Source organism: Caenorhabditis remanei, chromosome II (genome assembly GCF_010183535.1).
Source record: "Caenorhabditis remanei strain PX506 chromosome II, whole genome shotgun sequence".
Classification (NCBI taxonomy): Eukaryota; Metazoa; Nematoda; class Chromadorea; order Rhabditida; family Rhabditidae; genus Caenorhabditis; species Caenorhabditis remanei.
In genome coordinates this window covers 11,583,190-11,606,349 of record NC_071329.1, presented here as the reverse complement: position 1 = coordinate 11,606,349, position 23,160 = coordinate 11,583,190, and the positions used below count along the sequence as shown (strand labels likewise).

The 23,160-nt window shown below is 39.9% G+C and overlaps 5 protein-coding genes across 5 annotated transcripts; 1 reads left to right on the top strand and 4 right to left on the bottom strand.

The window, feature by feature from the left end:
* Positions 1–980: 980 nt before the first annotated feature.
* GCK72_006165 (uncharacterized protein) lies at positions 981–2,338 on the top strand (the record flags this gene model as incomplete). The annotated part of the gene is made up of 6 exons (XM_003113626.2): positions 981–1,129; positions 1,173–1,248; positions 1,297–1,416; positions 1,678–1,902; positions 2,106–2,223; positions 2,274–2,338. The coding sequence occupies 6 exons, from the start codon at positions 981–983 to the stop codon at positions 2,336–2,338; spliced, it is 753 nt and encodes a 250-aa protein (XP_003113674.2).
* Positions 2,339–9,805: 7,467 nt separating this feature from the next.
* On the bottom strand, positions 9,806–11,116 carry GCK72_006164 (uncharacterized protein; the record flags this gene model as incomplete). Its single annotated transcript, XM_003113469.2, has 3 exons — positions 9,806–9,957; positions 10,286–10,576; positions 10,963–11,116. 3 exons carry the CDS (start codon positions 11,114–11,116, stop codon positions 9,806–9,808), a joined length of 597 nt encoding a protein of 198 aa, XP_003113517.1.
* A 2,081-nt stretch (positions 11,117–13,197) lies between these two features.
* Positions 13,198–13,591, bottom strand: GCK72_006163 (uncharacterized protein; the record flags this gene model as incomplete). The annotated part of the gene is made up of 2 exons (XM_003113486.2): positions 13,198–13,268; positions 13,318–13,591. The coding sequence occupies 2 exons, from the start codon at positions 13,589–13,591 to the stop codon at positions 13,198–13,200; spliced, it is 345 nt and encodes a 114-aa protein (XP_003113534.2).
* Positions 13,592–18,873: 5,282 nt separating this feature from the next.
* Positions 18,874–19,261, bottom strand: GCK72_006162 (uncharacterized protein; the record flags this gene model as incomplete). Its single annotated transcript, XM_003113494.2, has 2 exons — positions 18,874–18,962; positions 19,018–19,261. The coding sequence occupies 2 exons, from the start codon at positions 19,259–19,261 to the stop codon at positions 18,874–18,876; spliced, it is 333 nt and encodes a 110-aa protein (XP_003113542.2).
* Positions 19,262–20,412: 1,151 nt separating this feature from the next.
* On the bottom strand, positions 20,413–20,787 carry GCK72_006161 (uncharacterized protein; the record flags this gene model as incomplete). The annotated part of the gene is made up of 2 exons (XM_003113581.2): positions 20,413–20,495; positions 20,550–20,787. 2 exons carry the CDS (start codon positions 20,785–20,787, stop codon positions 20,413–20,415), a joined length of 321 nt encoding a protein of 106 aa, XP_003113629.1.
* Positions 20,788–23,160: the final 2,373 nt, after the last annotated feature.

Here is a 23,160-nt window from a genome sequence, read left to right as displayed (position 1 = left end):
ATTTTTCTTTTTCTTCCACCAACCGAAAAGTCATAAAGAATCTCATTACCCGGACCAATATATTTTTTGAACTTGGAAGATCTTCAGTTTGAATTGTGGAAAAGTGACAAACTACCTCCAAAGTTCCATAAAACAATCAGGAAACTTTGAAACTTTGAACATTTTATTGTTGGTTTCCCCAATTTTTTGTAAGTTGTTTCTTGAATTTGAATCATTTTTTCTCCCTGCGAACCAATAATGAACCCATGTTTTTGTTGCTGTCTACAATTATGACCATCCTCTATCTCTTTTCACTTTTCTCAACTGTTTCATCTCTTCTTCATTTTCCCGATTACCCCTTTCATGACTGTTTAGATCGATGAGACTGTCGTCAATATGTTGTTTGTCGAATTGAAAATCACTGTATCAGTTTATCAAACCGTACAGTAGTAGTACCCAATTACAAACTTTTGTCTTTTTCATAAGCTCACTCGTCTTCACTTCCGACTCAAAATCTTTCAATAATGCCATGTAAATATACAACAAATATTCTTGACCTGATCTATATCATACACCTATTAAAATTCTACGAACCGCTTTCTGATCCTCTTATCAGTTCTTTTTCTTTCCTGATAACGACCCTCCATTTATGAAATTGTACTTATGGACTCATTTCTAATAGAAAATAAGTATACCTCTTCTGAAAATAAAACACTTGAAACTGTGCACCTTCTTTTCTTCAGAAATCAATTGGACATCAGTATGTTATTCGGTCTTTTTTTGTGTACATAAATACATCATACACACTTTTTCCGCCGTTTTTCCCACCGGTGTTATCATCAATTCTCTTTTCTCTCTCTCTCCGTTTTGTCTGATTTGCATCTATTTTCTGTTTTCCCTCTTCCTCGTTTCCAATTCATTTTTGATTTGAATACTCCGAACTCATTATTCTGATAATTCCACCCTCACTCTCCTCTAAACTTTTTCAATTTCAGAACAAAATGGGATACTTTGCAAAATTAGTCCCACCGTATTATAAATATCCAGTGTTGGTTTTTCTTTTCTGTGAATTTGTCTACTCTGCATTCGTTCTAGCCATATCAGAAGCTTACTACAAATCAGCTGCACTTATTCTTCCAATTGCATATAGGTATGTCAGCGTATTTGAATCAAAAATGAAGACTTTTTTCCAGGATTTTCGATGATACAGTCAAGAAAAACAAGCCGGGATTCGATTGGTCTCCGGAAGAAAAAGAGATTCTCGAAGTGGTAAGATCTGTATTCACTCCATGTCTTCTAAACTTATCAATGTTTCAGTATAAAGTACAAATGCTATTCTTATGGGTCATCTCAGCAATTGGAGTGATTCTTTGTATTTTTGTAATGATTCCGCAGTTCTTCGATTTCAATGACAAGAAAGGAAACCCAAGTCATTTGGTAAGTTTGTTTTTTTTGGGACAAGATTATTATGAAAACGAACATTGACGTCTATTTCTCTGCGCGAGGCCCTGCTCAACTCTTCTTCGCAAAAATTCAAGATTTCAAGAACTCAAGGTCCCAGAAAACCATTGCTTAATGTCAGAAAAAATAACTTTTGAATAGAAACACCTGTCTTTTTTCTTGACAGTTACTGAAACTTCCTATTGCAACATTTTGTATCTCGCTCCAAACAACAGTATTTATTTACTCTTTTTTCAGTGTCTGGTACGAAAGAAGCTCGCTTGGGTAATGCTCATAATCGTAGCTGTCTACATTATCGTTTTGGGGATAGCAGTTGTTTGGGCTTGGTCAGACGGTGGAGCAGCTGCAAAACACTTCCACACGCATTTCGAAGGAGCTGAAAAAGAAGAGATCTATATCACACAACTTGAAGAAGCGTTTGATTGTGAATCAGACGACGATCAAGAGGTTGCTGAAGTGACTGTGAGCATGTTTTGTTGTGGTTTTCTTTGAATTCAGATATAATTTGCTCGTGCTTCTTCATCTTCTTCTTCTCCATTCTACTTCCCTTTATTGTGGTTGACGCATGTTTCGAGTGATTGAATGATTGGTGTTTTTGATGTTTCGTGATGAATTGATAATCCATTTATCAACTTCTGACTGAATTCTCATTTTTCTTATTTCAGATGTGTTGGGAGAAGGTCAACAAAACATTCATCTCGCACACATGGCTGGACATTCTATTTTTCGCTTATCTCTCTGGTCACATTTTGGTTTTCGCTTCACTGCCATTCTTCAATAAACGTGAGTTATCAACTTTCCAGAGTTCAAAAAATGGAACATTCTGCTTTCAGAACTCTTCAAAGAGGATGACGATGACTACATAAATGCAACATCTAACAAATTACTAGACAACTGAATACTCTTGTTTTCTATAATTTTTAGTCTTTTTCTGACGGGTTTTTGAATTGAAAACCGAATCGCCGTGCTGCTCTTCTTTCCTCTTTTTAATCACTTATTGTATTGGCAATGCTCTTAATTGAATGGCTTTCATTATGATCCGGATTTTTTTCCGTTTATAATTTTTGACGAAAAGTAAGAAGTTTGTGATTAGAAAAAATAAATAAGTTTATTTGAACAACGAATGTACAACAAAAAGAATGAGCGTGGATGGGTGGAAAGAAAAATGAGTGAGATGGGAAGAGAAAGAGATTCGGCGATGTTGAACAAAACATGATCACGCACGACCCCATCCAACAAAAGCGGCACGACGGACCTTCTTACGGGCGGCTTGAATGGCAAATTGTTGTCCTGCATAGTTGGTGGAACCAGATGCATCGGAAGTAGCAGCTGGAGCAGATGAAGCAACTACGGTATCTGTGCTTTGAGCTGCATCATATCCACTTGATGAGATTGGAGATGGAGCAGCAGCGCCTTCTGGTGCGGCAGCAGAGGCAGGCGTCTCTTCGGCTACTGGAGCTGGTGCTGTGGTTTCTTCAGCGGCTGGAGCTGGTGCTGGGGTCTCTTCCGCTACAGGAGCTGGCGCTGGGGTCTCTTCGGCAGCTGGAGCTGGAGCTGGAGTCTCTTCTGCGGCTGGAGCTGGAGCTGGGGTCTCTTCGGCTACTGGAGCTGGTGCTGGAGTCTCTTCTGCGGCTGGAGCTGGAGCTGGGGTCTCTTCGGCGGCTGGAGCTGGAGCTGGAGTCTCTTCTGCGGCTGGAGCTGGAGCTGGGATCTCTTCGGCGGCTGAAGCTGGAGCTGGAGTCTCTTCTGCGGCTGAAGCTGGAGCTGGGGTCTCTTCGGCAGCTGGAGCTGGAGCTGGAGTCTCTTTTGCGGCTGGAGCTGGAGCTGGGGTCTCTTCGGCGGCTGGAGCTGGAGCTGGAGTCTCTTCAGCTACTGGAGCAGCTTCTGGCGCAGCGGTTTCGGAAGCATATGCATCTGAAGAAGCGGGAGCTGCCGTGGCTGGTTCAGCAGCTGGTGCAGTGGTGTCGGCAACGACATCGACAGGCGCATCAGTTGGGGCGGCGGCTTCTGGTGCTCCAGCGGCTTTTGGAGCTGGAGTCTCGGCAGCTGGTGCGTCAGTAGCTGACTGAGAAGCAGCTTCGTATGGACCAGATGCTGCTGGTGCTGCAGAGACTTCTGGGGCCGTTGTAGCAGTGTCGGTTGGAACTGGAGCTGGAGCTGGAATCTCTTCGACTGCTGGAGCTGGAGCTGGGGTCTCTTCGGCGGCTGGAGCTGGAGCTGGGGTCTCTTCGGCGGCTGGAGCTGGAGCTGGGGTCTCTTCGGCGGCTGGAGCTGTAGCTGGGGTCTCTTCGGCGGCTGGAGCTGTAGCTGGGGTCTCTTCGGCGGCTGGAGCTGGAGCTGGAGCTGGAGTCTCTTCGGCGGCTGTAGCTGGAGCTGGGGTCTCTTCGGCGGCTGGAGCTGGAGCTGGAGTCTCTTCTGGTCCACTTGATGGAGCATCATATCCGGCAGATGCTTCAGCGGCTGGTGCTGGCTCTGCAGCTGGAGCTGGAGCAGATTCAAGAGCGGCGGCATCAGTCGCTGGAGCTTCTGTTGGTGCTACTACTTCTGGAGCTCCAGCAGCTTCAGGGGTGGCTGTTTCAGCTGGTGCCTCTGGGGCAGGTTCAGCTACTGGTGCAGCGGTCTCTGCTTCTGGGGCGGTTGCTTCAGTAGATGGAGCTTCGGTTGCTGGTTCAGATGGTGCGTCGTATGATCCGGCTGCCGGAGCTGGAGCAGGGGTTTCTTCTACTACTGGAGCTGGGGCTGGAGTCTCTTCGGCGGCTGGAGCTGGAGCTGGTGTTTCTTCCGCAGCTGGAGCTGGAGCCGGAGTCTCCTCGGCGGCTGGAGCTGGAGTCTCTTCAGCAGCTGGAGCTGGTGTTTCTTCCGCTGCTGGAGCTGGAGCTGGGGTCTCTTCGGCGGCTCGAACTGGAGTCTCTTCAGCAGCTGGAGCTGGTGTTTCTTCCGCTGCTGGAGCTGGGGCTGGGGTCTCTTCGGCGGCTCGAACTGGAGTCTCTTCAGCAGCTGGAGCTGGTGTTTCTTCCGCTGCTGGAGCTGGGGCTGGAGTCTCTTCTGCGGCTGGAACTGGAGCGGCTTCTCCACCGGTTGCACCATCATAAGGATTAACAGAGTTCGGAGCTGCTGAAACAGTTTCGGGGGCGGGAGTCTCTTCAGCAGCAGGAGCTGGTGCTGGGGTCTCTTCGGCGGCTGGAGCTGGAGCTGGGGTCTCTTCTGCGGCTGGTGCTGGAGCTGGGGTCTCTTCGGCGGCTGGAGCTGGAGCTGGGGTCTCTTCTGCGGTTGGTGCTGGAGCTGGGGTCTCTTCTGCGGCTGGTGCAGCGGCGTTTGCGGTTCCATCAACATATCCAGCTGGTGCACCTTCCGCGGCAGGAGCTGGAGCAGGGGTCTCTTCAGCCACTGGAGCTGGAGCTGGGGTCTCTTCGGCGGCTGGAGCTGGAGCTGGAGTCTCTTCTGCGGCTGGTGCTGGAGCTGGAGTCTCTTCAGAAACTGGAACTGGTGCTGCAGCATCAGTACCCTTCTCTTGGTCTGATGTGACGTATCCACTAGCCGGTGGAGACAACTTCTTTGGAGCTTGAGTTGGAGGAAGAATAATAGCTGGTTCAGTTTCAGCAGTCAGTGTTTCAGTGACAGTGTTGTCTGGTGCCAGAGAGTCACCACTCGCTACTTCAGCAGCAGCGGTAGTGGCAACTTCAGCCGGGGCTCCAGATCCTTCGATAGATCCTGATCCTTCAACAGCTGTTGGCGCTGGTTCTGGTGCACTTGATGGAGCTGGTTCTGGGGCTGGAGCAGCGGCAGAATCTATTTAAAAAATTTGATTCTAACCAGAAAGATATTGAAAAACTCACCAGCAATGGCACCACCACCGTATCCAGTATCAACTGAAGCAGAGTTGACTGCAGCATCAGTGGATTTAGCAGCAGCTGCTGCATTTGCTTTTTCTTCTTGTCTCAGTTTCTCAATTTCCGGGCGGAATTTGAAGATATCGAGAAAGTTATCATCATTAATATCTTTGATTGGATAGATTCCAGTTGGCTAAAATCATATAAATAGGTATTGAGAAGCTGATGAAAATAAAAGTTCATGTGTAGAATGACCTACCGTATTAATAGCATATTCTCCTATTGTTTTGGCCTTTTTGAGAAAATCTAGAGTGCGTTTAATCTTTTCTCTGAAGTAATATCAAAAATTATTAAAAGAAAATATGAAAAATGAACTCACACAAGCGGAAGAGGTGCTGCATAAATTGCAACTACTAGAATGGCCAAAACGAATGAGAATCTCATTCTGAAAACAACAAACAGTAAGAAATGAAAATGGATTCGAAGTTATGTAAGTTTAATTATGTAATACGACGAAAACAATAAATGATGAAGCAGTAGAAAGATGAAAAATGAGATTAGAGAGGAGAGAAATGGAAGGAACGAATCACTGAAAGAAGTTTGAAAGAGGAGGATTTAGGCAGAAGCATTATGGTTTTCGCCTTACGCCTTCAGCGCCTTTTATAGAGGCACATTTGCAATGGGTGTCGTGTGTGTGTCGTCGGCAGAAATGTGGGCGGCGTCAAACGGCACGCCTACATGGAGTACATACGATTACAAAAATGGTAGCTGCGCTAAGGTTGGAAATAGGGGAAAAGGGAGAAGCAGCAGCAGAAAAACATAATGCTTCTCTAAATTTAGAGAAAGGGGGAAAGAAAAAGAAACTGATGACATATATATGCTAAATGAAATCGAAATTCAAGAGGGTTTCAATTGACGACGGACACAGGAACATGCTGGAATGACAAAGGGTTTCCGTGGGTTTCATCAACGGAAACAGTGGAAAAAGTAGAAGAAAAAGAGGAGTGAATTAATAAAAGTACATCGAGACCAAACAGTAACTGTTAATTGGAAATGTTTCTTTGGGAAATTTTAGGCGTCAGTTAGTTGGTGTCCTTGAAGATGAATTATTATTTTTCAGCCTGTTGTCTAGAAGTACGGTGACCATACTATCCATCATACGACTGTAACTAACTTGGTTGCTCTTTCCGTTCTTCTCCTCTCGCTTTCCCAATATTCGAAGCAAAGTCTTTCTTATAACTTTCAAAAAGCGAATCTTCTCACATGATGGACCGGTCACTTTCCAATTTTCTTTTCTCTAAAAGGTATGTCCGATTATCTTGTCACTCATCCGTTTTCATGTTTTCAATCGTTTTTACTTCCAAAACTGTCGCTCTCTCCCATGATGAGCGAAACAAAATGGAATACAAATTGTAATTGGACAACTCCCAAATCACCTTGCTGCAGGGTCAAATAGTGCCATTCATCTCATATCGATGTGCCATATATTCACAGAGAAACCTTCGATTTCCCTTTCAAGAACTAATCAGTCATCTCTCTTTCTCCCCCCACTTCAATGCCGACGTTTTCCGAATTTTTTCGATATATATGGAAAGTTAGAAATAGAAAGTGGGTGTTCTGGTGGTTGGGAGGGATAAGTGCTGTTCATAGCCTTCCACAATCATTAGTCATTGTGAGTTTGTTCTTTTTCTTCTCTCTTTTTCTTCTCTTTTTCTCAAGCGAATCCAGATCATAACGCCTTTTATGGTGAACATCGTTATGATAATAGGTGGATGTGCGGCTAGTAGATTCGCAAGAAAACGGTGTATTTCTGGATTAGTTAGAGAGGTTTTCTGTATGTCTCTGTGTGTGCTATTATCGCTTCTCCTCCCCTCTTCTCTTGCTATCATAATAAACCGTTTTCGAATTCCTTTGGTTTCATGACGTGGCAGAAGGTGTCGTCCTCGATTCTTAAGGTGATGCCGCATTCCAACCTAATCAAGAGTAAACCCGTTCTTTCGTGTGTTCCGTATGCAAATGAGGTGTAGAGACGTGCCATCGACACTCTGAAAAAACGTCTGCAAAAGAAGAAAGTGCGGATGACGGAGGAAAGGAGGAGAAGCCGGGCACGGTTCGGGCATTAATATTTATTGCCACGGAGGGAGGAAAAGATAGGATCGAAACGAAAAGATGTTGATCGGAAGGGGGGGGGGGGGGGGCGCCGTTCGGATTACGTAACGCTTTGGGCATTTCCCCGAGATTTCGTTCATTGTTTTCTGTTTGTTTTTGACCGATGAAGCAATGATTTTGGTTGGGGAGTGTTTAGAAAAGAACTGGATAAGAAATGAGTCAGGGCAGATTTTACAACACAGAAAAGGCAAAAACGATAGAAATTGAGATATTTCAGATGACTCATTAGTTCAGGTTAAGGTTTCAAGTAGGTTACATTAAAGGCCTGTTCATGGAATAGTAACACTTCAATTCAGATTTCAACATATTGGTTTTTGGATCCCTGTAGGTTCGGAATCGTATGTGAAGTGAGGTTCAATTCTGAAAATCCTGCGAAAAGAAAAGAAACGTCTTCAAATCAACTAAACTCCAGAAAAGTTTTTTGACTTCCTAGCTTCTTCAATTAGCTCAAACTTTCTTCCTTGGGTGGTCAATTACTTCTGTAAAGAATACGTAACACAATGAACATTTCCCACTTTCGAAGATTCAAAAATCAAGAGAGTATGTATACATTTACTCTGCATTCCATTGATGCCAACCTTTTTCTTGTTCGAAAACAAAGGGAATCGACTTTCAGATTCCTTGAGATACTTGAGATACTTGGTCGTTTTTAAGCGAGATGACACCACTCACCACAATGCAACATAATTTGACCAATTTCCTAAATATTCCGAGGTTGAATATTTTCTTTGCTAATAGCTAGCCTCCACCGATTCCCACAAACTACAAATTCCGCAGACTTTTGCCGTCGTCATCGGAAAAAGGGTACTTGACCCCGGTTGGCAGCTTTTCACCTAACAAATCAAATTTGTTGTGTCTCATTTACATTCTTCCAAATTCTCACACCTTTTCAACACTATCTTCGTTCTGCCCGTATGTACATCGTGTGTGTGTATTCACACGTTTTCAACACTCACATTTCATCTCTAATTCATACGCCATATATACATACAAACCATTTTCACCCCCCTTTTCCGGCCTCCTAATCTTGATTTGAATACGAGGCGCCCCTATTCAAATGATGTTGCATAATTTACGCCTCTTTGGGTACTCTGAGTTTTTTTGGAGGAAATGGATCCCCCATTATCTTCATTGTCAACTCCTTCTGATTGTTGTAAAGTTGCGATGAAAAGTGAGAGGAGAATGAAAAAAAGGTTGTGGGTGGAAAAGAGGGCATTGAGTTATATGACCCGTGCAAAACTATTGTGATTTCAATGTCGGAATGACATCTTTTGACTTTTTTAACATATTGAAAAGGACTATAGAACAAGGGAAGGGGAATTGATAGAATCTTTCGTTAATTGCTCTTTGAACCAGTTCAATTACTATCATCAATGTCCATCTTTTAAGAATTCTCTCCCTATTTCCAAAGTGTGAAAAAGGAACAACAAGTTCAGCTTCTTCATCATCTTCTTAAGTTTATGTGTTTGTTTGTGTACCCATTTCATTTCGGATTCTCTTTTCAGAATTCACAGTTTTCATTCAGATTTCAGATTTTCGATAAGAATCTTGCAATAATTTCTTACAATTTTACCGCCTACACGGTTATCTTCGTCTGAAATCTATTTTAATTGAAACTGTTTTTGTGGCGGTCCGCAAACAGTCGAATGGCTGGCCTTTTCTCTGGAAAAAAGTAGAAATTAAGGGATTTTCGAACATTTTTTTAAAAGGGATTTTTAAAAGATCGTCTATGAAATCTAGGGTGACGTAAGCTGAGGATATTTGGCGAATAAGGAAAGAACAGGCATTCGAAATGTCAAGCCAAAACACTTTTGGGTTGGGGAAGCAATATTTGATAATCTTATTCAGATATTAGTAAAAGTTCAAGGACCGTTCAAAATAGGTATCTTTCCGACAGGACGTATGCTGGTTCCTGAAGTACATTACCACTTTCGAGAAATCAGTGAATTCCGTCTTACTCAAAAAGTTGAAGCGTTGTGTCAGATAGTATCCGGCTGATGTGGAAATGATGAAGTCGAAAAGATCTATATTTTGCCAATATGTTCAACTCTTATTTCAGACGGTTTTGAGTATTACAGATTAACAACGCCTCTCTCTCTCAACTTTTCAGGTTCTATGGATTATGCTACATTTTCAAAGAAATCCAACAGTCTGTATTCAGTGATCGTGTTTATGATACCACCTCGTATTCCAGTTTCCTATAATTGTCTTGACAATTTACAGTTTCATAAATTTTTACACAAATAAAAATCGTCAAGATTCATTTCATAGATCTCTAATATTAAGTAGATTTCAATCTTCACACGAATTTATTTCAGTGAAACAGCAAAAAAGAAGAAAATTTATGAAGATCTTGATAGGAAAGTTCAATCAAGGGCAATCTTTTTCTGGTCTTCAAAATTGAGATCTCCTCGACATTTGTTACTTGCTTCCCAATACTTTTCAGATATTTTCGGTGGCAATGCAAGTTTATTCCAAAGAGCAAAGAGAACAAGCGTCGGCATGACGATCCAGACACCTGAAATCACATATTATGGGAATATTACCTGTTTGTGAATGGTTGATTTTCGCCAAGAGTCTATCCGAGGGCAGCTCGGTTCTAAGTACTCGGCCGATAGCTTTCCTGGATAAACTCTCGGCTTTCTTTATTTCTCAGAGTGAAAGAATGGAATAGGGAGTGGTTGATGAATGGAAGTGACTGAAGTTCCGGTACTCTTTTATACGAATTTCTCTCTTTCTCTAAACTATCCACCTGCTCCATTCACGTTCAGTCATATAAACAATTCAATGGAAAGGTGAAACCCAGAGAATGCTTAAATTTCAATAAACATATCAATATGACAAACCGTTTGGAATCCAGAAAATCATAAATTTCGACCAAACATATTTGTTTGGATTCATCGGAGGCAAGTGCCCTTCGGGCTGAGCCAAAAAGACAGAGAAGAATAGAATCGTCTTCCAGAGAACCATAATATTCGAAGTGAAGGCAAGGAGGAGACCATGACGATTACGAGCAGCCGCCAAACCGATTGCGATGAAATTCAGAAGACATTCTAGGAGCATCACACGGCCTGTCGAACAAGTGAAAACGTCGTTTGTAGTGAGATAATGACGATCCACAGATGAGTAGAGTGCCCCTGGAACATTTCTCATTCAATTTTTTTTCCATTTCCTTCCTTTCGATAAAATTGTTATCAACTTTATCTTGAAAGTTTCTATTCTCTTTCCACTAAACTCATCACAACACAAAGTCTTGCAAGTGTCTCTCAATTCGACCCCAATATCTTCTTTTAAAACAAAATATCCTTTCGTCGAGAAATTCATAAGAGACAGACTTCACATCAAGTAAACTGAATGGTTGATAAGTGTTCTTTCGGTGAAGTCATAATTCAAATGTGTCGCACGCATCTTATACGCCTATCAATGTCGCACTTATTGCATGTTTCATTTTTGAGAGAGAAAAATGGGAAATTTTTTTCGAAAACAATCATGGTTTTGACCTTGGAACCCGATGAAACCTTACATCCGCCAAACAACAAATTCGCTCTCGAACTGGCTGGATCATTAGTGAACGGACGATTCATTGTGTATGCCACGTCATAGGTACAAATCATTCCAGAAACGAAAAGCCAGAGGACGATCCATTTTGGAAGAACGGCTTCTTGTATTCCAGTCATTAACTGAAACGGAAGAAATGAAAGATACGAAAGAGACGTAGATCTTTACCACTTAGTGATATCTTCCTACGCTGACTTCTTATCGTTTTGATGGATTTTAAGAATCGGAAATAGAGATTTCAGTGAAAATCTTCCACGTAGTGCCAAAGTTTTTCCGTGAAATTAATAATTTTTGTAATGTATTTAGAACACGTAGTTTATAGATTCCCTATAAATTCTTTCACTTCTTCTTCAAAATTCGTTGCAGTTACGAAAATATTCTGTCAACACTCACAATCAGAGGTCCCTCAATAAATAGTTTCCCCTGAAAAGTGAATGCTGCAAAAGTTCAATCACATTTCTCATCGACAGAAGATTTTCTGCCAAATTTGAACAAAATTCACCAATATGCATGTATGTACCATAAATCTCATTCGTATAAATGTCCAATACTTCGTCACCCGCATCTCATCTATTGTGAACTCGTTATCATCTTACCACATCTACCCTAATTATTCTGAACTATACTCGGTTGTAATTGATTTAATTCTCCTTTTCACGATCCTTTAATCGTATTTCAAATAAATAAATAAATAAATAAATACTTTTTTGAAACCGCCGGAACATTTGGTTCATCGAAACCAACTTCTCATCATTAAGGTGCAACTTGAAAACTATTTACCCTATCTGAAAAAAAACAATTTTGGTGACTAGGCGCGAACTGATTGGATCATAATCTTCTAAGGAGTTGTGAGGATAATATGTGGGATTTGGATCTGTGCTGAAATATTTTCCGAATCTTGTTAACATTTCTCAGTATAGAAAAAATTTCTCATCAGACATCAACGACAACTTCTAAAAAGGAATGGATACGGTAGAAATAATGTTACGAGTCTTAAAAAGTGAACATATAGAATAAGGAACTGTATCGATATGTCGTTTTAATTGATGATTGTGATGACGATATATCACGGGCTAAATTCCGTCAGAAGTACATCTTTTCAATTGCTCCCTAAATCAGTTGCTTTACAACATGTTGCGTTAAATTTGTTGCTTCTGTTTCGTTCCGTAATCATATAACTCTAATCTCAGATTTCCTGTCCAATTATTGTGTTTCGAAACATCCGTGAGCAACACTTCAGTCTCGTAGTTTTTCACTTTATCTGAATTATATGTCTCCAGATTCACAAGTCCCCTGTTCAAAGACCCAGCAACTTGTGAACATCTTCTTCCTCTTTGAGCGTCAGAAAAGTGGGAGGAGTTTGTTTGATTACGTACAGAAAGTTTCCAATCAAACGTCTGAACTTCACAAGAGAAGACATACTTGCATGTCTCGATAAGTCGAGATTATATTTCAGAATTAGCAGCATACATCTTAATATACTAATACGGGATTTATGACACATAGGGGTACGGTAGACGAAATAATCCCCAAGTGCTCAAAGAACATTAATTTATTTTAGCTTTCCGTTGAGCATATGCTGAGTCACAAAAGTTAGCTGAAATAGCAGAAGCGACTTAGTGATTATTCTAGATAGTTTCTGCTTTCCTCGTCAGGTTCGATCTTGTCTTTGACACGTAAGACCACCTGTACAAATCATGAGAACTGTAGACTACAATTCCAGGCATACTTGAAAACTGGAAAGTCCAAAAACAATTGAAACCAACGTCAGAGATCATACAATATGGATCACATGATTCCAAGTTGAAACTAGATGGACAGTCTAACCCCAGGCGCCATTCGGTTATGACTCACAATAACTCCTTTACACTAATACGGTCATTTTACATTTCGTATCGATGTTCCTTCTTGATGTAAACACTTCACTATTTGACGAATAATTTCGAATCAGATCACTACAAAAGCAACATTTGCTTTGAAGTTGACACAAGTTCTGACTTGGTTCTGATGTTTCCTTGGCTCATCTTCAAATTTTCTAATAGTTTCGGATAGCCTTTTCCTCTGATTTTGTTACTATTGTGTTGTTTTTAAAAACAGTTTAATAAGTTTATTCGAGATTAATGTGAATTTTTGAGGTAGTAAATAATAAAAGATCGAATGAAGAAGAAGAACACGATGATCGTCAATTGGCTACATCCGTTTAAGGGCAGCACCTCTTCACAATCTCATCATCTTCCATTTGAGTTGTGCACAAGTCGAACAATAAACTCTCTGAAAGAATGTGATTGAAAATCAGTTGTATTCTACTTTTGAAATATACCATCTTTAATGCTGCAATACTTGGGGCACATGTAGCCAATTTTGCGCACCGCCTTTGCTCCGCAAGATCCTTTGTGTCGGGGAATGAGTCGTCTCTTGTGTTGGTGATTCCTTTTCTTCATGAATTCGGCTACCATGTCTTCTAGTTCCTCCTTGGTGAGACTGCCATCATTGTTTTCTGTGGGATATTCGAACTCGTCCGAGCTTTTTCCTTGATGTGCAGCTGCAGCCAATAGCAAGAGAAAAAGTAAAACAATAAAGAGTTTTGCTGCCATTCTCCGAGTAATAAGAATGATGAATGTCGTGATTCTTCTGTTATTCGATGTTTTATAGGAGTTACTGTGGAAGCTCCGCCCATCAATATATGGTAGAAAGGAATGGAGAAAAGAACAGGTAGAGGAGATAAAAGTTTCAAGGGTAAATACTGGTAATGTGCGTGATATGAAGAAAATAATAAAATTTGCCAAAAGTTTAAGAAGTCAATTTGGGGTCAACAGTCACGAGGAATCATGATGTTGAACAAATTGATGAGTAGGTACTATGAAAATGAATTAATATGTGGCGAGTTATTTTTACGGTGGAGTACTGTACCTTGAAAATTAAATTAGTCAAATTGGAGTACGTCAACTATAGTTATCAGCAAAAAAGGACGAATAAATGTTTCGTTCGGAAAGATCCTGGCGGTGTAATTGAAAGGAGAATAAAGACAGAAACGGCAAACAATTTATTGAAGCAGATTTCAAATGCAAAAAAAAACAATTAGTTAACATTAGAGTTTGACGATATATCTGAGATGGCACTCGATTCAAACATTTTAGCGTAATAATTAAATTAGAAACAGAAGTTTCATATTAGAATGTTCTACTTTGATTCCTGCACTCTTCAATTCGGTTCGCAGTTTCAAACTAAAATGAATTCAATAAATGTCCAGAAAGATTTTATTTGAATCAGCGCACTGCGTCTGAACTCAGAGAATAATGTTGTTGCAGAAGTTGACTGAATATTTTCGATGTTCATTCTGTTTCAATCGAATTTTTTCCATTTCTCTGATTTTCGACACAGTGTTTGATACCCTGTACTCGTACTTCCCTGTACTGTGAAAACTCTGTAGTTGGGATTAATTATCAAAATACATTCAGAGATACTTTACAACAATCGAATTCCATTGTATCATTGAGTTCTTGAAAAATGTATCAATTCTCCAATTTCTGGATTGGAATGTCGATATTGTTCAAGCATACGTTCTAAGCACGAATGTAAATGTTGTTATCTGAAACAACTAGTTGCCTGAAAGTAAATTGGAAATGATGCGTACATGTATTGTGATATTGAAAAGCAATTCAACCATGACGTCATTGAAATTGGTTCCTCAAAACCGAGCACCTCATTAGAATAAGTCAGTCCCCGAGTTAAAATTAATTACATCAATGAGATTCTATTCAATCACCTTCTGATCATTCTTCTGTGTGACGATAAGAAATAACAAACAAAATGGTGTCACATCAGTCCCAAAGGTTCAAAATATGTATAATTATGAAAGATGTGATCACGAAGAAAACTTTACGAGGACAACAGATGTCTACGGAACAGAGTTAATTTTAGGTATAAATTTGATCTTTGTTGCCAAAAAGGCTTTTTTGGCTATCATTAGAAATCGAAAAAGAAAACTGCAAATGCCGGTGACTATAGGAATGACGTCAAAAACAAATGAGTAATATTCAATGTTGAATTAGATGCGAACGATTGAAAACCGTACCACTCTGGTACAAACATTTCAACGCTGTAAAATTATTCTAGTTGATTCAAATACTGTAAAAGCATAAACGAAACTTTTTTTTCTTAGAATTTATGATGGAAAAATAATTGGTTTGTGATATTCTTTATTTCCTTTTCCAGAGGATCATGCTTTAATTATTTCCCTTTGCAAATGTATATATTTGGTCTAGTGTTTATGTTGCGATGAGGTGAGCAGAAACGATAAAAGCTCATCAAGAAGACACAAAGTCTGAAAATATCGGCTTTGACGATGGAATGACAGATGTAGTGGAATTTCAGGAAGGTTGACTTTCTGTAAATTAACACAAGTATAAATTTTGATTGAAAACAAGCTAGTTCACTCATTATCAATAACTTTTCTCGGGAGCTTGAAATGTGAAAATTTTCAATTTCTCTACAGTTTATGCACAGATTTATACAAAATCTACGCTCGAAGTAAGTTAACAACGATTCCTTCAAGCTTGCAATAAACGACTGTTAGCTAAAATTCTGATTGTGAGACTAAATAAAGAAAAAAATATATACTCTCGACTGTTCAAGGTTTCATAATCTTTTTAATATCCAGATTTCCCCGGATTTTCATCTCATTCAGCTAAAGATTCTATATTTTTCACTACTTCCAGATGGCGATTCAATAGTTTCCCTGTTGAACGATATTTTTCCCAACTCGGACTTTATAAAATCGTTGTCATACTGAGATTAAAATAAATCTTATTTCTGAAACTTTTACCACGCTCATATTTTATGAAAGTTTTCGATTTATATTTAATTCGAAATGCTCACTGACTATTCAGTAGATGTGTATTGATTCCGATTTCTGTTTCAGTGGAACTGATGCTTCAGAAATGAGGATTACATCAGTTCCTACACGTGCAAAACTTCTTCTTTTCCATGACTTCCGGGTGGATTGTGCATTGATCAGTTAAGATACGTTGTCTATAAGTGACTTGTTTGTTACGAAGTGCACACTCAAATGTTTTCTAGTTTCGAGAGATTATATCCTTTCGCCCCAAAGATAATCATCTACTTCCTAATGTTATCCATTTATAGATATTTCAGTCAAAATCACAAAACACATTCTTCAACTTAGTCATAATCTTAGAGAAGTGCACAAAACAACTTCGAATTGCAGACGACACTTGACATATTCCGTTTGTATACAAGTCCCTACATTTTTAACGTGAAAGATCGTAGACGGGTGATGATGATAGTCTACTTTTCGCATTCGTACTTCTGCGGTTTCCAGACATAATGATAGTGGTTCCTGTCACTAGTTCAAAACATCACAGAGAATATCAAAAGAAGAAATCGAGAATGAACTATTCCGAAATGATAGTTCTTCCTGTGAAAATGCACTATTTTGAACTGCAAACATCTCCGAAAAAGACAAAGAATTAAGAAGAGGAGAGATGATGCATTTGTAGAAGACTTCAATTAAGCGCAGAAAGAAAAGAAGAACGATGTCAAGGTTGGTAGACAGGCACCGCTTCTACTTTACTCGAAACTAGACAACAAGTTCATTCCGACTTGAGAAAAGTTGATGTTAACTAATTCGGACATTTATTTGTGAACATTGATGATAAAGTTCTGATGAAACGAAAGAGAGAGAGACTAATTGCAACACTAATTTTGTTTCTCTCGGAAACACCCATTACAGTCCTGTTGATTTGTGAATTTGTTTGCAAAATTTGAAAGTTTAGCTTTGAAAAATGAAAAGAGATGCTCTTTTAAAACTTTTCTTAATGAGCTCCTCAATTTCAGAATATTTCTTATGTTCCCCAATTAAGTAGGTTCATTCCGATTTCGAGACTTTCAGTTTCCTTATCGAATCTATTTTCTCTTGACTTCTGAGCCGTCAATGTGCACCGTTTGATCGCAGACTCAACCGCTGTCTACGTGGTTTTCCCAGGAGACATTATGCATATCACTACTCTTGACGTACTTTTTCGTAATTCGAAATGATTTTTCGATTCGGTTTTTTGATGTGTTATCCCCTGTTGAAGTCTTTGTGGAAGTTCAAACAGAGCTCCAAGAAAACAAGAAATTGAAGGTAGCCGACTCATCAGACAATCAGAAAGTTTTGGAGTTCAGCGTCACAGTTCCAGAAGTTTTTCTGACTAGAATTGTATCTAATAGGTGAATTGTAGTTAAAGTTATATGCTAAATTATATGCAGAGGACATGGTAAACAATGTCTAATTTCTGAACTCGGCATCTGGGAAATATATGTGAATCATTGCGTCGTCCAATAGAAATTTTCTTCATGAGTACGAAACTTTGGATAATTCTTGACAAAGTTTAGAGACCATGAAACGAGAAATTCCTTTCAAATATTTTTATGATTAATTAGTGCTCAGGGATTATTTCGGCGACCTAGTAAATTGATATCGCGTGGGTTAGTCAGTAGTATTCAATAATGATGAGTGAAAATCCACAGCAAAAACAACAAATCCAATTAACAAAAAAGAAAGTTGAAAGCTTCTTTTCCGAAGAAGAATGATCTGAATCGAAGACGTTTTCTCTTTTTATATTCCATGAGAAACTCTTTTAGTGCAATGCCCTTCGGGTTGAGAAACAAGTGCAAGCGTCTTGACACGAGATTTCTTTCACTTGTTTCTCTCTTCGGAAGTAGCAAATTTCAGTTCGTAGAGAGCAAATTGAATTTCATAATTTGGAAAATGTGTTCAATAGTCTTATGCTTTCAAGTGATCCCCAGTTCAGAAAGTCAAGAATATTCTTGTCGATGCGGACTTCTAAGTTCAAATGACTTGTCGGAACTTATGTGTTGTTGTCGCCCGTTGCAAGTTCTCACGGTTGGTCCGTAGACGTATGAAACATTTTGTTATTACATACGCAAACATATCTGGAGAGAGTAGTTACGTAAGAAGAGCTTCTGAACTGCTAGGAAACGGAACCTGAGAATACCGAATTGATGTCCCATCTGGAAGTGATACAACTTCTGAGTCTTCCTCCGTCCTGGCGACGACAAATCCAATGTAGACCCTGAAATACGGTGGTTTACCATTTGGCAGGTGTCTGATGATCCACCAAGTTCATTCTCTGTAAATCAGATCCCTCGTCTAACCACCATCGTCCTTTCTACCATAATTACAAGTGTGCATCGGAGTGTTCTGTTACTACTTCGAAGAAATCAAAATAAAAGAAAAGAAAACTGATAATTTGGTTGTGAACAACTAAAAAACAGAACAAAGCCTCCTTTTATCTGTATAGTTGTTGTGCGCATCTGTAAATATCGGAACCATTCTCGACAACAATGGTAATGCCGACTTCCGGAGCATCATGCGGGTGCGGCGGCTTCAGCTTTAGACTCATCAATCAAATGTCCCGTCAACTGATTCTGATTTTTTTGCACTACACATTGCACTCGGCAACAATCGGAAGATGCAAATGATTAGATTTCTGGCCGCCTCGTCTGACAGGTGTTGCTCAAAAGTCACGTGTGCTCTTCAAAGAGCAAGAGTCTGGCGGAAGGGAAGCGGAGAGGAAGGACGAGGAAAGAGAACGCGCTGCGACTCATTTTGGAAATAGAGCACAATTAGTTTGAATTTCTTTTGCTTTTCTGAAGAATCTGATACATTTCGACTTGTTTCACATCCGTAAACAACTTTTCAACAATTACTTTATTATGGTCTGTGTTAAACGAAACAACACTGGGGACAAGAAGGAGAGTCTCGGGAAAAGGAAAAAGGAATCACATTAGAAGTGAGTTTCGAGAGATCTGGACAATTATAGTAAGAACAGTTTTGGATTGAGAGAAACGTTTAGACGGTGTCTGGGCAACAGGCAGAGCGGATGAAGGCATCGGTACACTGGTTGCTGCAGCATTCGGTGGCGATGTCCTTGCCTTCTTCTGAAATTATAAAAGTTATCCGAAGCAGCCAAAGTCCTCCCAATAAGAAACTTACTAGGATTGCAAGGCTCAGAGCAAATGTGGAATACCATGGCAACAAGCTTCCTTCCACAGGCACGAATATCCCCTGGTCCTGGAACACGACGATGTCTTGAGAGAATTCTGGGAGCTCTCAAGTGCTCGAACTGAAGTTGATTAAAGAGAGCATTGTTGAGATCAACATCGAAGCTGCGTCCGAAAGATGCTGAGGTGATGTAGATAGATGCAAAAAGACAGAGAATAGTGAAGATTCGCAACATGGCTAGACTATGAAAGAGATATGGTGGATTCGGACCACTGTTTTGAGAATTAACCCTATTTCCGACTTTTTATACTCTTGCTCCGATGAGGAGGAGTCAACAAATTGATAGGCTCATCCTTTGAAATAAGCCACGCCCTTTTTAAAAATGATGTTCACGGAGCAAGAAGGCGGAGTCTGGATGAGTAAGTGGTAACCGAGATTGAAATACAGCTCACGAGGAAAGTTTGATGATGATTCATACCTAAAAGAGAAAACGGCGAAGAAATAGTGCGTTGGGAATCATACGCAGTGTAGAGAAGGATTTTTTAGAAGGATAATGATAAGTGATGGAAAAACAAGAAGCGTACTATGCTATTCGAATAATTTCCGTCGCTTGGTACACAAATCAACATATCGAATCGAAACAAATATCAAAAAAGTTGTTTATTTCCCGAATGAACAATTTACATTTTCACGATTTGAATATTGTCCTCACTGGTCCCGTTTTTAGCTGTGTTGTTTTCTAAATCCAGAATGAAAATTACAAATTGGTGGATATTGCTTTTTTGAAACTTCTTTCAAATCAAAAAAAAATTATAAGCTAAGAACTTATAACCCTGGTCGAATGTTCCTGATCAACTTCATTCCTCCGTTCTGCATTCGAACATAATTCAGTTTGTTCTCCCCTTCCCTTTCAGAATCGTTGGTTTCTTTCTACCAGAGCCTTCCACTTTCAATCATGCAGGTATCGATCAACAAAATTCAGATTATTAACTTATTAATCTCTCTATGTACATCGTTGTTTTTGTTGACTCTGTCTTCTCTGTTCTTGCAAATTTCGTTTCTAACTGGGCTCTATTCTTAATTTCTTTGGAATATCTAATCTATAAATTTTATTTCAGGTTCCTTTGGTCCGCCGTTCCCATTTTTTATCTGTAATAGGCCCTCCCTCTTCCCGTGTTTCCCTCTCTACAATTCTGAAATCCCATCTGATAATGAACGCGAGAAGTCGTCATACATCACAAGAATTTATTGTTACTGGTTTGTGGAGCGAGACGAAAAGGTGCGAGATCTAGGGGACAGGGTTTGAAGATTACACATGTGAATATTTGTGAGAAAATTATGATTGCTGCTTTATGGAGATCGAGGGTATAGACGGAGAATCGGAGTTTATTGTGGGCAACAGGTTGTACGGATGTAGTCGTCGGAGCACTGTTGGCCACAGCAATGAGTTGCGATGTCGACTCCGGTCTCTATAAGAAAAAATATATGAATCATGTCACAACTTATTGAGTTTAAGAACTTACTTGAATTACAGACTTCTCCACAGACTGCGATAACATACATGACCAGCTTGCGTCCACATGAGCGTGTGTCGGATCCAGCAGGAACACGGCGAGCACGAGAGAGTTGTTTGACTTCGTCCTCGAGTTCCATCTCCATTTCCATCTCCTTGAGAAGACGTGCATTGGCATCCATGTTGCGATAGGAGGCAGTGGCGGAAGCAATAAGAACAGTGAGAACAAGAAGAGCAAGAAGCTTCATGGTCGGTGGGAAGGTGAATTCAAAATGAAGTTATCTATGCACTGCTTGTGCGGCTTTTATACTAGTCAAAAATGGGAAAAAATGGGAGGAGCTACTCGCCACTCCTAAAAAATGATGATGATTACGAGGCGCTGGGGGATGGGGGGCGTGGCGCCGAATGAAGATGGAAAACGGCCGACGCATGTTGAAACTGAGATTAGTTTAGAACGAGGAGAGTTTCGGACGTATTTGGAAAAGGAGGAGAGAAAGGGTGAAGAGAGCACAGAAATATACATTAAATTGGAACTAAGAGAACAAAAATGAAAGATGAGATTTGGACAATGTTTTCAGATTGATTAGCAGAAAGTGGAACACTCTCAGAACTGGTTTAGCTATTTGTGTACCTCTTCCTCATCGAAAATACTGGAAACTATACCCGAAATACCTGATATATGAATATAGATTAATCATTTCCTCACAATTTGTTCATTGAATGTTCAGAAGAACGGACAATCATCTGCACGTGCCTTCTTTTTCCTACAGATTGTCGGTGAAGTTATGCGATTGTTTCATTTTTGAGGTCACTGATTGAACTGGATTCGTTGCGCAACGTTCCGTTAATCAGCTGATCGAGTACTTTTGTTAACATGATTTGTAGTCTGCCATCTCGAACTTATGATCCTTCGAATTTTTTGTACGACTCGGAGGCGCCTATGGAAAAATTTTGTTTTCGAACCGTAGTTCTGTTCTAAATCAAAGAAATTAGGGTTTTTTACGAGCAAAAAATTCAGAAAAATATTTTCTTTGAAAATTCAAGAGCCATAGAGATATAGACGTGGGCGAAAAAATCTTCCGAGCTCCGTAACTCTCAGAATTAACTTGAATTCTTATTTGCCTCCCTCCAAAATCCGGACCGTCCATCCACTCCCAAATGCAAATTTTAAAACAATTGAACTGCATATGCAGACATTGTATTCCTAATGATCTCTGTCGGACAGAACTTACACTTCTCTCGGTTTTGCATACTTCTTCTCCCACACCCGTGAATTGTACTAATTTTGGAGCAAATGGTTTTGCCGTTTCTGTTCATGTTCCCACCTCGTATGCACCTTGTCATGAGTTTTTCTTTGTCGCTTTGTTTTCTTTCGTTCAAGTATTCTGAACTGGGTTACACTTAAAAAAAACCAAAAACCTTAATAGACGTCCTGGGAAACTAAGAAAGTGTCTAAAAAGTCAACTTTCTGCAAAGAGCTGAAAACAAAGTTTCATTCTGACAACTGAACTTTCCTAGTCGACATTTCTTTTGCAACTGACAATTGAAAGTTCGAACATTTGCATTTCAGTCAGAACAACAGGTTACGTCAACCCAGTTAAATGTAGCCACGTCATGGTTTAAGTAGACGTCTTCAGACGGATTCAGTCAAAATATTCCCATAAGTTGTTCTTCGCACATCACCCAGAAAACAGACGTTGACGTATTCACAATAACCGTGATTCATGTTAATTATGTTGAATCTGATGATGATGTCGAATACTTCTGGAAGGGTCCAACTATACGAATTGATCTCGTCCAAAAGTTCAGAGAAGAATCTCGAAAAATATCCCATGTGAGATGGAAGGGGTTTGGTTGTGAAATCGTTGAACGAATTATACAATCGAAATGCAAAAATAAAATTAGTACTAATGAGAGGGAGCTCATGTCTTCACGAAAACAAGGAATTGCAATCTTTTGATCATTGGAGAAAAAAGAGAATTTTGTAACATCAAAAGTGGCTGAAAATCACTAGAAACTTAATAGGCTAGAAATTCTCAAAGCGGATGAAGATGGGAGTTGTTGGTACCCGGAACCAGGGAATGTGTTTCTCTCGATGAAGACTGTTGAAAGAAACAGAGATTGAAAGTTTGGAGATAACTTTCCTGATATAAGTTGACCTAGGTATAAGACAATCATGTTACAGAAACATACTTAGGCGCCGAGTCTTAGGAACTTCGATGCATCGAGTTTCTCAACAAGCTGATTCAATATCAGCTCTGAAGTTTTCGTATTATTCTTGAATTCAGTAAACTGCTCCCTTTTTTAAACTGCTCCCTGTTTCAACCAGACTTCGAACAAAACACACAATTTTCGTTAGTTCCAGCCAACTTCCTTGTCACTTTAATTCTTATTGTCAGATTCACGTATACCTCATTTCAGACTTCCTGGGAATCAGGAACTCAGAGCTCTTCTCAACCTGTCATTTCATATTTCGAATCACCAGATGATGGGATACCGGATGATGGATAATTTGAAGCTCATCTCGATCGTTTTCAGTTTTCAATTTTATTTCAAATTCCGGGTCCGAAATTCCAAAAAAGTCCCAATGAGAAAACGTTTCCCATGAATCTTCATTTATC